General features: G+C 46.2%; 1 protein-coding gene across 2 annotated transcripts in view; it reads right to left on the bottom strand.

The window, feature by feature from the left end:
• Positions 1-7,069, bottom strand: part of ARL13A (ADP ribosylation factor like GTPase 13A) — a 35,489-nt gene extending 28,420 nt beyond the window's left edge. The window contains exons 1-2 of one of the 2 annotated variants that reach the window (XM_050965073.1): positions 7,000-7,069; positions 283-377 (exon numbers count right to left, since the gene is read on the bottom strand). In XM_050965073.1, the coding sequence (XP_050821030.1) occupies positions 283-377; positions 7,000-7,008 (104 nt within the window). In that variant the 5' untranslated portion in view covers positions 7,009-7,069. Of the gene's footprint in view, positions 1-282; positions 378-6,784 lie in introns of both variants that reach the window. The other variant, XM_050965072.1, reaches the window with a different exon arrangement.
• Positions 7,070-12,615: the final 5,546 nt, after the last annotated feature.

Here is a 12,615-nt window from a genome sequence, read left to right as displayed (position 1 = left end):
CACAATGCAGCACGCTCCCTCTCTGACAACATGGACAGTCCTTTGGGCTGGACAAATGGGGCTCTCTTCCAGGCACTAGGCATCCAAAAAGGTTTATTAAACAATCACACAAAGGGCCAGCATCAGGGCAAAGTTCCTCAGGGTTCAGGACACTGTACAGATCCCTGTCCCAGACAACGCAAAGGGTCAGACATCCTACCAGTCACTGATTCATTTCTAACACAAAGCTGTGGGCAGTTAACATGCAAAATGTCATGAGGGAACTGGGTCCTGGGGGATTACCTGATTGGTTCCTGTATTGCCTGCAGCCGCGACCAGCAGTGGGAGAGGAGCTGGAACATACTCTGCAGAGAGGGGAGAACCTCTAGCCTCTGTACCTAGGAATACCAGAGAAAGTGAACAGCAAGCCCTCCTTACTGCTGTGTCAGCCAGCAGGTGATCAAGAGAGGAGTCGTCACTGATACTAGGACAGAACCACCAGAGACTCCAGTTCTACTGTGCTGTGCTTCATCCTCCCAGCTATAACAATGTTCATCTGTCCATAACGACCACCCATTGGGCTGTAGATAACACTTTATTGGGCTTTCTCAGGATCTCTAGGACTTTCCCTCTCCTGCACATAAACAGGACTGGGCTCCCCTCTCTCTTCTGGGAAGGGTCGTGCTGGCCTGAAATTCCTCTTTCTGTGTGTGGGATAATGGAGTCGTGTTAGCCTCACTCTCCCTAAAATCTCCTGTTTCCAGCCATGTGCAGAAGGGTCAAAATGCCGCAAGAAATAGTCTGTAAGCTCTTTCAGGCAAGGACCATCTTTGTGTTGTGTGGTTGTACAGGTCCTGGTCCTTGAGTGGACCCCTCAGGTGCTACTGCAGTGTACAAGTAATAAATAACTGGCCTGGTTTTGCAGGCCCAAGTGGTCCAGAGCAGCCTCCAAACTTTGGGATGTTTCTCTGAACTGAACCACCAGCAGTTTGTCTATGGCCAGCCACCGCACATTGGGTGTCCACCTGAGAAGACAGGATGGTCAATATTCTAAGCCATCTCATAGTGGGAATCTGTGACTGGGTTTAACTGTGTTTTTCTTAGATGCTATCCTCGTCTTCTTGCCCATTCTACTCTCTAAGCATAGGGCCAGATTCTCTGCTGATGTTAATCAGCATAACCACACTGAAGTCAATCACTGATTTGCACCAGTTCAAGAGTTGACCTGACCTGATGCTGGGAGGAGCAGGAAGGTCTGGGGAATGGGGAGAGGGAAGGGCAAGAGGGAAGGGTAACATCTAAAAAAGTCAAAATTAAACTCCTGCTCATTGCAGAATTTTAAATAAGATGTCCTGTGAGCACAGAATAACCAGATAACCAGAACTAACTGCAAGTCTATTTGTACAGTGCCTAGCACAATGGGGTCCTGCCCAATGAAGTAGATTTCTAGGTGCTTCAACAATACAAATAATACAGACATTTCTTAATAATTATATTAATTAGTTACTGTAACAGTAACTCTGCTGCAGCCTTTTTATTATTATTATCAGGGTTGGAAGGGACCTCTGGAGGCTATCTAGTCTAACCCCCTGCTCAAAGCAGGACCAATCCCCAGACAGATTTTTACCCCAGTTCCCTAAACAGCCTCCTCAAGGACTGAACTCACAACCCTGGGTTTAACAGGCCAATGCTCAAACCACTGAGCTACCACTCCCCCCACTGTATATCACTATTTTTCTTTCCTAACAAACAGCAGCTGATCAGACATTTCTCACTGGAGATGGCCCATTGTTCACTGCAAGCAGCCCAAGTGAAGCAAAGCCATTCACCCCGCTCACTCGCTGTGATGCAGAGTAACTCCCATCACCGCCAAGTGGAGTTCTCAGTGACAGGCTGATAATAAGCCTCAACCACCAGATTCTGGCACTCTCAGACACCCTGAGTACCCCTCACTCCACCGAGATCAACAGGTTTATTTGGGGAGAACGGTACTACTTAGTGTAAGGACATTGAAATCTGCTCCTGGGTCCCCATGAGGATACAGAAAAAGACAAAGGCACCTTGTTTTGGGATGGAGAAATAATAGCTGACTTTCCTCCCTCCTCTCAAGTGATGGATCTAGGGATTTTTGAGGACTGACAGGTGTAACCATTCCCCAACAACCCCTCAGTTGCAATACTTTTACCTCTAACACAATGCTTCCCTAAACAACTGTCTGTTCTTGTATGGTAGAACCAGCCTTGGCTTCTGCCTCAGCCAGTCTTCTGAAGTCAAATGCCACCATCTTTCCCTGAACTTTTTTTCAATGCCCAAAGAATGACTACAAACTCCAAAAACGGCCACCCAGGCCTGAAGAGAAAAAACACCCCTCCCAGCAGTATCCTGAGAATCCAGGTAATATTCCTGAGCTAAGAATCCCTCAGAACTGAGCCCCAATTCCAGCCAGGAGACAAGATCATCTCAAGTTAAAGGAGTGGACGTCAGAGTTTCTCACCAGTTAGCCTCTGCTCTCCGGTTGCTGGTCACACTCTCTTCCTTCCTGCAGCATTCAACTAAATCTAATCTGGATTTAAACTAGTCACTACCTGTAGCCTTCTTAATCCCAGGATGAGTTCAGACCAGGAGATCTGTGCATTATGGGAAATGTAGTTCTGAAGGCTTTGCCTCTACTGCTGCATTTTACAATACTGGAGGAAGAGTTGCTTTATTCACAATGCCAGGTGCGTGACCACTGAATAAAGCAACAATCAGTTCCATCTCTGTTTTTAAATGGCTTGGAGAAATGGAGCACTCGGATTGGCCACCAACGAAGATAGTATCTGCTGTAACAGATCACCCACTGGCCTAATCTCCCAATTGCTATTCATACCCTGTAGCACCTGCAAAGAGCAACAGCCATTCAACACTCATGTGGCATCCTTTCTTGGGGAGAGTTGCCTTTGCTGCTCCCCCCCTCCACTTTTTAAACATAAGATATAACTGGTTCTTGTGAATTCACTAGTGTTTCTTTTTATTTAACATCTTTATATGGCACATACTGGGCAACATCTGAACATTCTATGATAAAGTCAGACATATTATTCAAATCAGATCTACCAGCTTGAATAGATCACCAGCCAGAAGCAAAGGATCCAGGACTGGGGAACACTCAGAAGCCCACAGGCAAATGCAAGGAAACAGTTCCAAAGTGATATCAAAAAATTCAGGAAGATAGGTTATATATTAAACAGTGTAGGGAGCCCAAAATACAGCTGCCAAACCACATGCCCTTACAGCATGTTCTGAAAGCAGCCAGGAGAAAGTGTGTCACCCAGAGAATAGGGTGAGCCTGATCACATGATTGGAATTTGCAGGTCAGTAAGTGAAACCCTGGGAGAGACACTGTTCAAACTCATTGCGGCAAAGAAGAAATGGATATTTAGATGGAATCAGACTGGGGAAGGCTAGATGGTACAGGTGACTGATAACTAGGTCATATGTAGCCCAAGCTTGAAATGCCCAAAGTTTTTACCATCTGGCTGCTGCTGGTCAGTGGCCTGTGTAAAATGAACCTGGCAGGTATGAGTGCAGTTTCTACTGGGTGGGTGTAGAGGTCACAAAACAACCATCATAGGTGGCATGAATTGGTAACCTCATCTGGTGCCCAACCAGAGGCCAGCTATTGAATGGCCATGGAGCCTGAACTATGTCTGAGACCCTTTGGCTGTGCAGTGTGGGGAGGCTTATGCTGCCATTCCTCTTGCTGCATGTGTTCTGTGGATAAATAGACTATCTCCAGCTATACCACCGCCAATCTGACACTTTCCACTGGATGCTTTTTTAAATGATTAAAGCAATGTACTACCCAGCAAGGTCAGCAAGAGAAGCTGATGTTCCCTTATTTCAGAAGGAAACCAGAGAGCACAGATGGGAATCCAGATCTGCAAACCTGACACAGGAAGTGGGAAGAAAGTGCTGAGAAGCACTACTAGGGAAAGGGCTGTTTAGGGGCAATCAGCCCATTGAACTGGCTACAATCCTTGGACTACATTACTAACCACACAGATGGAGGGGAACCAGATCTTCAGCCTCCATGGGATATTGTACACCTATGCATCAGACTTGTTCACAACGCCTTTAAAACACAGAGCTGAAAGCTGTTTTCTAAGAATAGGAAGCACACTGTGTGATAGGGCTGGCAGGTGTGATAAACAGGGAGGGGCTGCTTGTTCTGCAACCCCCAGCCTCTTATCTCTCCCCAACAGGTTTCCTTTTGCCACACCCCTGCTTCCTGCCCCTGAAACTATTCTTCCATCTACAGACAAAGGACTTGAGAAGGCTTCAAGCCACAATTTTCCCAGTAGCTTAATTTTTTGACAGGAGGGAGGGCATCAGAGATGAGGATGCAGCAAAGGGAGAGGACAGCATGAGCAAAGTGAAAGGGATTTGGACAGATTAATCTGTGGGCTGGATACATGGCTCCTACAGTGCAGTGTATGGAAGTGGACAAATAGAATCAAGCAGCACACAGAGCAGGAGACATGAAGGGGCACTGGGGAGAGAGGGGCAATATTAATTAGCAATCATGTGAAGGGCATTCAGCCCAAGAAGCGATGGATCACGTTATACACAGGGCTATGTGAGTTTGGAGGCAACGGGAAGTACCAAAGACCCCAATGTCATTTGAATATCGTGGGATTCCTGCTTCCTGTTAGGGAGGATATTGCTGGGACTGAAGATGGGCCACTGAATGTGTAGGGTTAGGGTGATGTAAATGATAGAGATCTGCCAAAAACCAGATGGATAGAAGAAGTGTCATCTTGCAGAGAGAGAGAGAGGAAGGGATCAGAATGATACACACAAGCGGCTTAAAGACAGCCATGCTATTTTGAACTGCTGAGTTCAGGTGGAGGGCATGGATGGTGAGGAATGTGCATCGCGTACCCCATGACATGCAAATTTTGATTTCCAAGGGGCAACCCATCCTGTGGCACCTGCCAGTTCTTTTATCTTCTGGCCTCTTATGAATACCTTGAGTTTTCTATCTGCTCTGATAGTAGTAAATTAATAGCAATGGGCCAGATCTGTAGGTGGTGTAATCAGCATAGCCTCAGTGAAATCCATGGAGCAACACTGATTTACTTCAGCTGAGGATGTAGCCCAATAATTCTTAGCACTTAGGGGTTTTGCTTTTCATCCAAAGATCTCATCACAGTGCATGACGCTAACCAGGCAAGCTCCCTGCCTTAAGGGGGTTACTTACTAAACCAGAGGGTTAAAATGATAAACAGGGCAAAAGAACCAGGGGAAAGGGGAAATACATCACAGTTCAGGGCAACTACACCAGTATTTCCCCCAGTGCTCTAGCAATGATGCCCTCTGTCAGGCATCCTGCTCCCAGCCATCACCTCTCTTGGGTGGAGACCTGCATCTCTCTCCTTTCTGACCTTGGTATTTCCAGGCTGCACAGTTCCCTGCCTTCACTGTGTTAGCCCAGCAAAAGACAATCTGAGCAGATGTGCCCCTTTCTCTTCCAAGACAGTTTACACTGTGGCTGCCCACAGTTATAGCTACCGACTGCACAGCACTTCCTGTGCAGGCCGCTTTTATTCTCTGAAAGTAAAAAGCACTACAGAGAAAACATACCCAAAACAGGAAAAGAACCTGCACACCAGCTAATAAGCTTACCAGAGATCACCCCAACCCTAACAGGGGCTCTGGCTGGAGCACTCCACTGAAGGAGTATCCTTGTGGTTCCAAGGTCCGCTTCAGCTCAGAACAATCACACCGTCTTATGGGGCCTCAGTAGGCCCAGGCATTCCATCACTTCACTAAATATTGAGGCCCTCTGTGGACCAGGGGTCCTGTCCATTTGCTGGATCAGGAAGAACCAGTTTAAAACCAGGCTATTTATCCAAAAATGCTTTGTCTGTTGGTCCCTGGACTCCCTCTACCTCTGAACCAGTATACATGCATCTCTCCACCGGGGGCTTCAAAGGGCTGATAACCAGAGGAATTACATTAGCATCCCCCTCCTCCTCCTCGAGAAGTTACATGCAATTCTACAACAACACATACACTAATTGCATTCTTAATACAAATGCACCCTAAAGGTATTAACCTTAATTCAATAAGGTTTAACTTAATTCCATAAAATTCATTCAGGATATGTCAGGAAATGGTCAGTCTGTCATAGCTGCCATGGGAGATTATCAGTGTTTGTGATCATGTGGGCTGATCCACTGGAGTCATCACTCCACTGATTCCTTAGGGCTGATCTTGGGGAGAAATTTGCATAATGGCTTTGGAGCTAATGAGCAGATTGCAAGCAAGGAGCAGGAGAGGACTGGCAAGAGTCTGAGAACAGATTTCAGACTGCTAGTAGTGATCCAGGCAGAATTGCCTGACGTCAGTGAGGCAAGCAGAGCAAGTACAGAAAAAGTTATTGTTAATTAATGTTTAATGCCAACATTGTATTCAGCACAGAAAACAAGGACATAAAGAACCTCAAACACAGCTAACGAGCACAGTGGAAATCCAGGGCTGAAGAGAGTTTAGAGATTTGTTGTTTCCATATTTCTAACAAACTCCCTTCTCTTAAGCACTACAGGATTTGGGACAAACTTCCAGAGATAAGAGGCAGTGACACACACTCACCCGCTCAAGACGGAGAAGAGCAGATTTTGGGGAGGAAAAGACAACACTTGGGACTCAGAACAGGGACTCTAGGAGATTGTGTGGGAGGGCCACCAGGGCACGTAGGTGATAATGGGGCTAAGTGATAATAGGGCTACATAGGGACTAGTTGTGGAGGCTAGGGGCCTACCTTCATTCTCTTTTCAGCAAGCTGGCTCTGGCTGTATCACGAAGAAATGCATTTCAGCTTGTCCCTTATTAGTCAAAGCTCAGAACAGGCATCATTCCTTCATAAACAACCCCCCTGCCCAACATACACGTTTCTTGCTTGCTACATATGATCAGCTCCTGCAATTGCTTTATCCCTTGACCACTAATCTGCATATTGTATGTAAGTCATTATACATTGGGCATGTTGCAGGCTCCCCAGCATCCTTCCTCTCTCACACCTTGCTGTGCACTGCTGTTTAATGGGTTAGAGTCTAGGTCATGTACATGTTCAGTGAGCGGGCAGGTGGTTAATGAGTAACACAGGAAGTTTCCAACAGGATGTTGCTGCTGAATAGAGCACATGTATATACACCCTTTGGTTGAGTAAACATCCATTAGAAACTCCTGCTGCTTCTTTCATGCACCTCCTGGAGAAGGGACAGTGTACTCACCAATCAGGAGAAATGTGAGGCCTCTCCCACTTGCTGGCTCTGCTCCAGCCTGGGGGGGGTGGGGGAAGGAGGAGAATAAGGCTGTGGCTGAAAGCCTGCTGCACTGCAGTTCATGGGCTAGGTGGTGTCAGCACTTCCATTGTAACAACTCCCCTTCTGAGAGGGCGATAAGATAACCCATCACTTAGGGCTAAGACAGGGCTGCAAGGACGTATAACAGATGTGCTAGATATTGTCGCTCACCTGTGTCTTCCAGGCCCACTTACAGCCCTCAGGACCTTCCTCACACAGTCTCACTTCACAGTGCTAGTCTCTGGCAGAGAGAGGTTTGAACCCCTCACTGTTGCCCCTTGGGTCTGCCAGGAAGGTGGTGAGTGAGCAGTGCTAGGGAAAACCTCCCACTTTCCCCAAGCAGTTCATTGGACTCTCTTCAATTAACACTAAGGATCAGGCAAGTCCATAAAAGTCAGTTTCCAAATAGAATTCAAAGTTCAGCTGCCATTACTTTACTTCTCCCAGCAGTGGGCCTCTCACTCTCAGAGGCAGCTTGTTTTGGACTGCCTGGACCTGCCCCAGGTGCACCAGCACAACAGGGTGAGAGGATTGAACTAAATCAAAGCCCTGATCTCATTTTAAAATAGTTTCTCTGAATAAAAACTCTGATCAAAATAAAAACAATTAATAGTTTCCCCTTCTCTAGCCTCTTCTCTCCAAGGACGGCAAAGCGCGTTACAGATGTTTGTCTATTTAGCCTTACCTCACACCAGCTTGGCGAGAGGGAGGAGTATAACCTCGTTGGGAAACAGGACTATAGAACTTGGTGCCCTGATTTTCAGAAGTCACCACTGAGTTCAGGTGCCTCGTTCTGAGACAGCTTGGGTCTGACTGTCAAAGGGGCTGAGAGCACCTGCCGCTCCCACTGATATTAAGTGGTGTGCATGGTTCCCAGCAAGTCAGACAGAAGGTGTCAAGTTGGGCCCCATTAAACCAAAGCACCTCGTTAGTGGCCTCTTTTAAAAGTGAGGCTGTAGGTGACTTGCCTAAGGCACTGTAAGCTTTTGTAGGAGTGTGCACATACATACATACATGCATGCATGCAGTGGGGAATTCATGGCAAAATACACCACTTCTGTCTCAAGATAGCATTCCAGGCTCTCTCTTCTGGCTCACTTGGTGGAAAAGCTTCCTACACATCACAAAGGGCCAGCATGTCTCGCCTGCAACATTCATTGAGTTGAGCACAAGCCACACAGTGGAGTTCAACAGTAATACGCTATGTTTGATCTAGTGTCTGACCACCAACAACTAAACAGAGCAGAACAAATACGGCAAAGCAGATGTTAAAAAACAAACAAGCCACTCTCTGAACTAGGTAACACTCTCTCTTCCTGTATTGTCCATGGAGCAGTCGAGATTTCAGCCAGGGAAGCACCAGATAGCCAGGGCCATCCTTAGGATTTATAGGGCCCTATGCAGTATTATTAAACTAGTGCCCCTATGCCCAATGGCAGCCCAGACTCACATGTGTATTTTAGATAAGGGTGGTCTTATGAAGGATTTATTTAAAAAACTATGTCTGAAGATCCTAGCATTTAAAGCTAAAGATGAATACTCAGATTGTGCATCTAAAAATCTATGCAAGGATCTTTTAGAGATGTGATTTTATAATCTTCAGCAACACACTAATGAAATATTTTTAAAGCAAATTTTAAACTAAGGTCCTGTAGACTAACATGTTCTGAGTAAATATTACAGTAATGCACACCTGTTTTTGTCGGTAAATTCAGAAACTGACAGTATATACCCGGAGGTTGGCAAATGCCTGTTAAATGGCTTCATTACCATTTGAACCACTCTTTAACAGTTTCAGTGTTGTGCTAATGGGTCTGGCAGGATGGAAGGCTTTTTCACTTTTAAATACTAGATCCCCTCTGGAGGAAGACTCACCAGGCTGCAGCAGCCAGTCGTGGTGGGAGCCTGCAGGAAGGGTCAGAAGAGGTGTGTGTGTGTGTGGGGGGAAGGACACTAAAACTCAGGGGTGGGCCAAATTTCGGGTGTCCTACGCAGCCGTGTATGCTGCGTATGCCTAAGGACGGTCCTGCAGATAGCCCCACTTGCAAAGTCCCAGGCTAAGTGGTAAGCGCTGCTGGGTCAGGCAGACTTTTGTCGTGTTAACAATTTTACTTAACCTAGACTTACAAATATTGGTATAAATCAGGATTTCTCTCTAACAGGGGTCGCCGCTTGTGTAGGAAAAGCCCCTGGCGGGCCGGGTCAATGTGTTTACCTGCCCAGTACAGCCGATCGCAGCTCCCACTGGCCGCAGTTCGCTGCTCCGGGCCAATGGGAGCTGCTGGAAGCAGTGGCCAGTAAGTCCCTCGGCCTGCGCCGCTTCCAGCAGCTCCCTTTGGCCTAGAGCAGCGAATCACAGCCAGTGGGAGCCACGATCAGCCAGACCTGCGGATGGGGCTGGTAAACACACTGGCCCAGCCTGCCAGGGGCTTTCCCTACACAAGCAGTGACCCCAGTTTGAGAAACCCTGGTATATACTGTCGTATGCCAAGAGATAGCGCTCTTTACAGTGTAACAGCAGAGGTGTGCAAACGAAAGAAGCCAGGCCACATTATCTAAAACTCCAACAAAACTTAACTGTGACCAGAGACCTCCCACAGCAGCAGGAGCCTCCCCTAGAGCTGGTGACAGGTGGTGTGACCCACTACAATAACATTTTATTTCAATTCCCTTATCCTCTCTCTCTCAAACCACAGCCACCTGTAACCCAGCTAGTGGGGAAGATGAAGTCAGTCACAATAGGAACTAACCACAGACACAAGCCATGTGCCTGAGTTTTCAGAGGTGCTAAGCACCCACATCTCCCATTGACTTCAACATAGGTATGAGTGTTCAGCACCTCTGAAATATCAGGCCCAGCCAGAGCTGAGGACCAGGGACACTGCCCAGAACCCCGAGGCTAGGCAAGTCTGGATTCTACCCCCAGCACCACAAAAGGCAGTATTTTGGGGGCAGGGATTCAGTACCTCAGAAGTGTAACCAACCCCAAAATCATCAGTCAGACCCCCAAAATAACAACAGGTTTCAGAGTGGTAGCCGTGTTAGTCTGTATCAACAAAAACAATGAGGAGTCCTTGTGGCACCTTAGAGACTAACAAATTTATTTGGGCATAAGCTTTCGTGGACTAAAACCCACATGTCATAAACAGATAGCTAAGGGTTAATGTCTCTTTCACCTGAAGCACCTGACCAGAGGACCAATCAGGAAACCGGATTTTTTCAACTTTGGGTGGAGGGAATTGTGTGTCTAAGGTCTTTGTTTTCCGGCTGCCTGCTTTCTCTGAGCTTTGGAAAAGTAGTTCTACTTTCTAGTCTTCTGTTTCCAAGTGTAAGGACAAAGAGATCAGATAGTAAGTTATATGGTTTCTTTTCTTTGGTATTTGCATGAATATAAGTGCTGGAGTGCTTTGATTTGTATTCTTTTGGAATAAGGCTGTTTATTCAATATTCTTTTAAGCAATTGACCCTGTGTTGTATCATCTAATACAGAGAGAACATTTGTACTTATTTTTCTTTTTGGTGTTTTTCCATTTCTCGGTGGTGGGCCAACTCTTCTTCTGCTTGTTTCCTTCGGTAGGCTATCTCTTCTTCTTCTAGTTTTCTTTTGTGTGCTGCCTCTTGGGCTGCCTGTTCTCTTTGGAAGGCTGCCAGTTTCATGCTTTCTTCCTTTTCTTTCATCTCCATCTGTCGCCTGTGTTCAGCTTCTTTGATTTGTTCTTCGGCCTCAATTTTTGCCTTAGAAGTCATGGTTCCTGTTTTCTTGTGTTGGGGTGCCCTCCGGTGTTTATCTTCTGAACTGCAGGTTCTGTTGCCTCCTGAAGTCTGCCTAGCAACAGTGCTTTTTTCCTTTTCTCTCTCTAGCTAATGTTCAATGAAAGGAAAACCAGAAAAACCACTTTATTTGCATGCCTATAAGTGCTGGTACGACTCTCAATGGGAGTGCTATTGTGTGACAAAAGACTGTTAATAGTCCTTAACGACTTCTGCTTAACATGCAAGACACAAACTGCCAGAGAGAGCAGAAAAAAAAATTCTCTCTGGTTCCCTTTTAAAACCAACTGCTTCTCTCTGCTAAAAAGCCCTTAGCAGAGAAAAGAAAAATATAATATTCCTACTGGCTTCTGGATTCTAGTCCCACCAGCTGCACACCATGTAATAACCTTAGTCCCAGATTTGGACCTTAGCGTCCAAAATATGGGGGTTAGCATGAAAACCTCCAAGCTTAGTTACCAGCTTGGACCTGGTACCTGCTGCCACCACCCAAAAAATTAGAGTGTTTTGGGGCACTCTGGTCCCTCTGAAAAACCTTCCCTGGGGACCCCAAGACCCAAATCCCTTGAGTCTCACAACCAAGGGAAATAATCCTTTTTCCCTTCCCCCCTCCAGGTGCTCCTGGAGAGATACACCGACACAAGCTCTGTGAAACTACACAGAGGGACTCCCCCTCTCCGTTCCCAATCCTGGAAACAAAAAGTACTTTCCTATTCCCCCAGAGGGAATGCAAAGTCAGGCTAGCAATCCAACACACAAATCTCCCCGATTCCTTCCTCCCACCAATTCCCTGGTGAGTACAGACTCAATTTCCCTGAAGTAAAGAAAAACTCCAACAGGTCTTAAAAGAAAGCTTTATATAAAAAGAAAGAAAAATAAGTACAAATGTTCTCTCTGTATTAGATGATACAACACAGGGTCAATTGCTTAAAAGAATATTGAATAAACAGCCTTATTCCAAAAGAATACAAATCAAAGCACTCCAGCACTTATATTCATGCAAATACCAAAGAAAAGAAACCATATAACTTACTATCTGATCTCTTTGTCCTTACACTTGGAAACAGAAGACTAGAAAGTAGAACTACTTTTCCAAAGCTCAGAGAAAGCAGGCAGCCGGAAAACAAAGACCTCAGACACACAATTCCCTCCACCCAAAGTTGAAAAAATCCGGTTTCCTGATTGGTCCTCTGGTCAGGTGCTTCAGGTGAAAGAGACATTAACCCTTAGCTATCTGTTTATGACACCACATCATCAAATGCATGGAGTGAAAAATACAGTAAGCAGTATCACAGCGCATGAAAAGATGGGAGTTGCCTTACCAAGTGAGGCATCAGTGCTAATGAGGCCAATTCAGTTAAGGTGGAAGTGGCCTATTCTCCACAGTTGACAAGAAGGTGCAGGCAAGGGTGAAAGTAACTTACAGGACTTACTGGTACTGCCGGACTCCTGAGGGGGCGTGGCCTCATCTGGAAGAGATGTGGCCTCAAGCAGAAGAGGCATGGCCTCTCAAGAT

The sequence above is a fragment of the Gopherus flavomarginatus genome, chromosome 8, assembly GCF_025201925.1.
Source record: "Gopherus flavomarginatus isolate rGopFla2 chromosome 8, rGopFla2.mat.asm, whole genome shotgun sequence".
NCBI lineage: Eukaryota > Metazoa > Chordata > Testudines > Testudinidae > Gopherus > Gopherus flavomarginatus.
The sequence above is the reverse complement of the archived record's forward strand: the minus strand, read 5'-3'. Positions and strand labels throughout refer to the sequence as shown.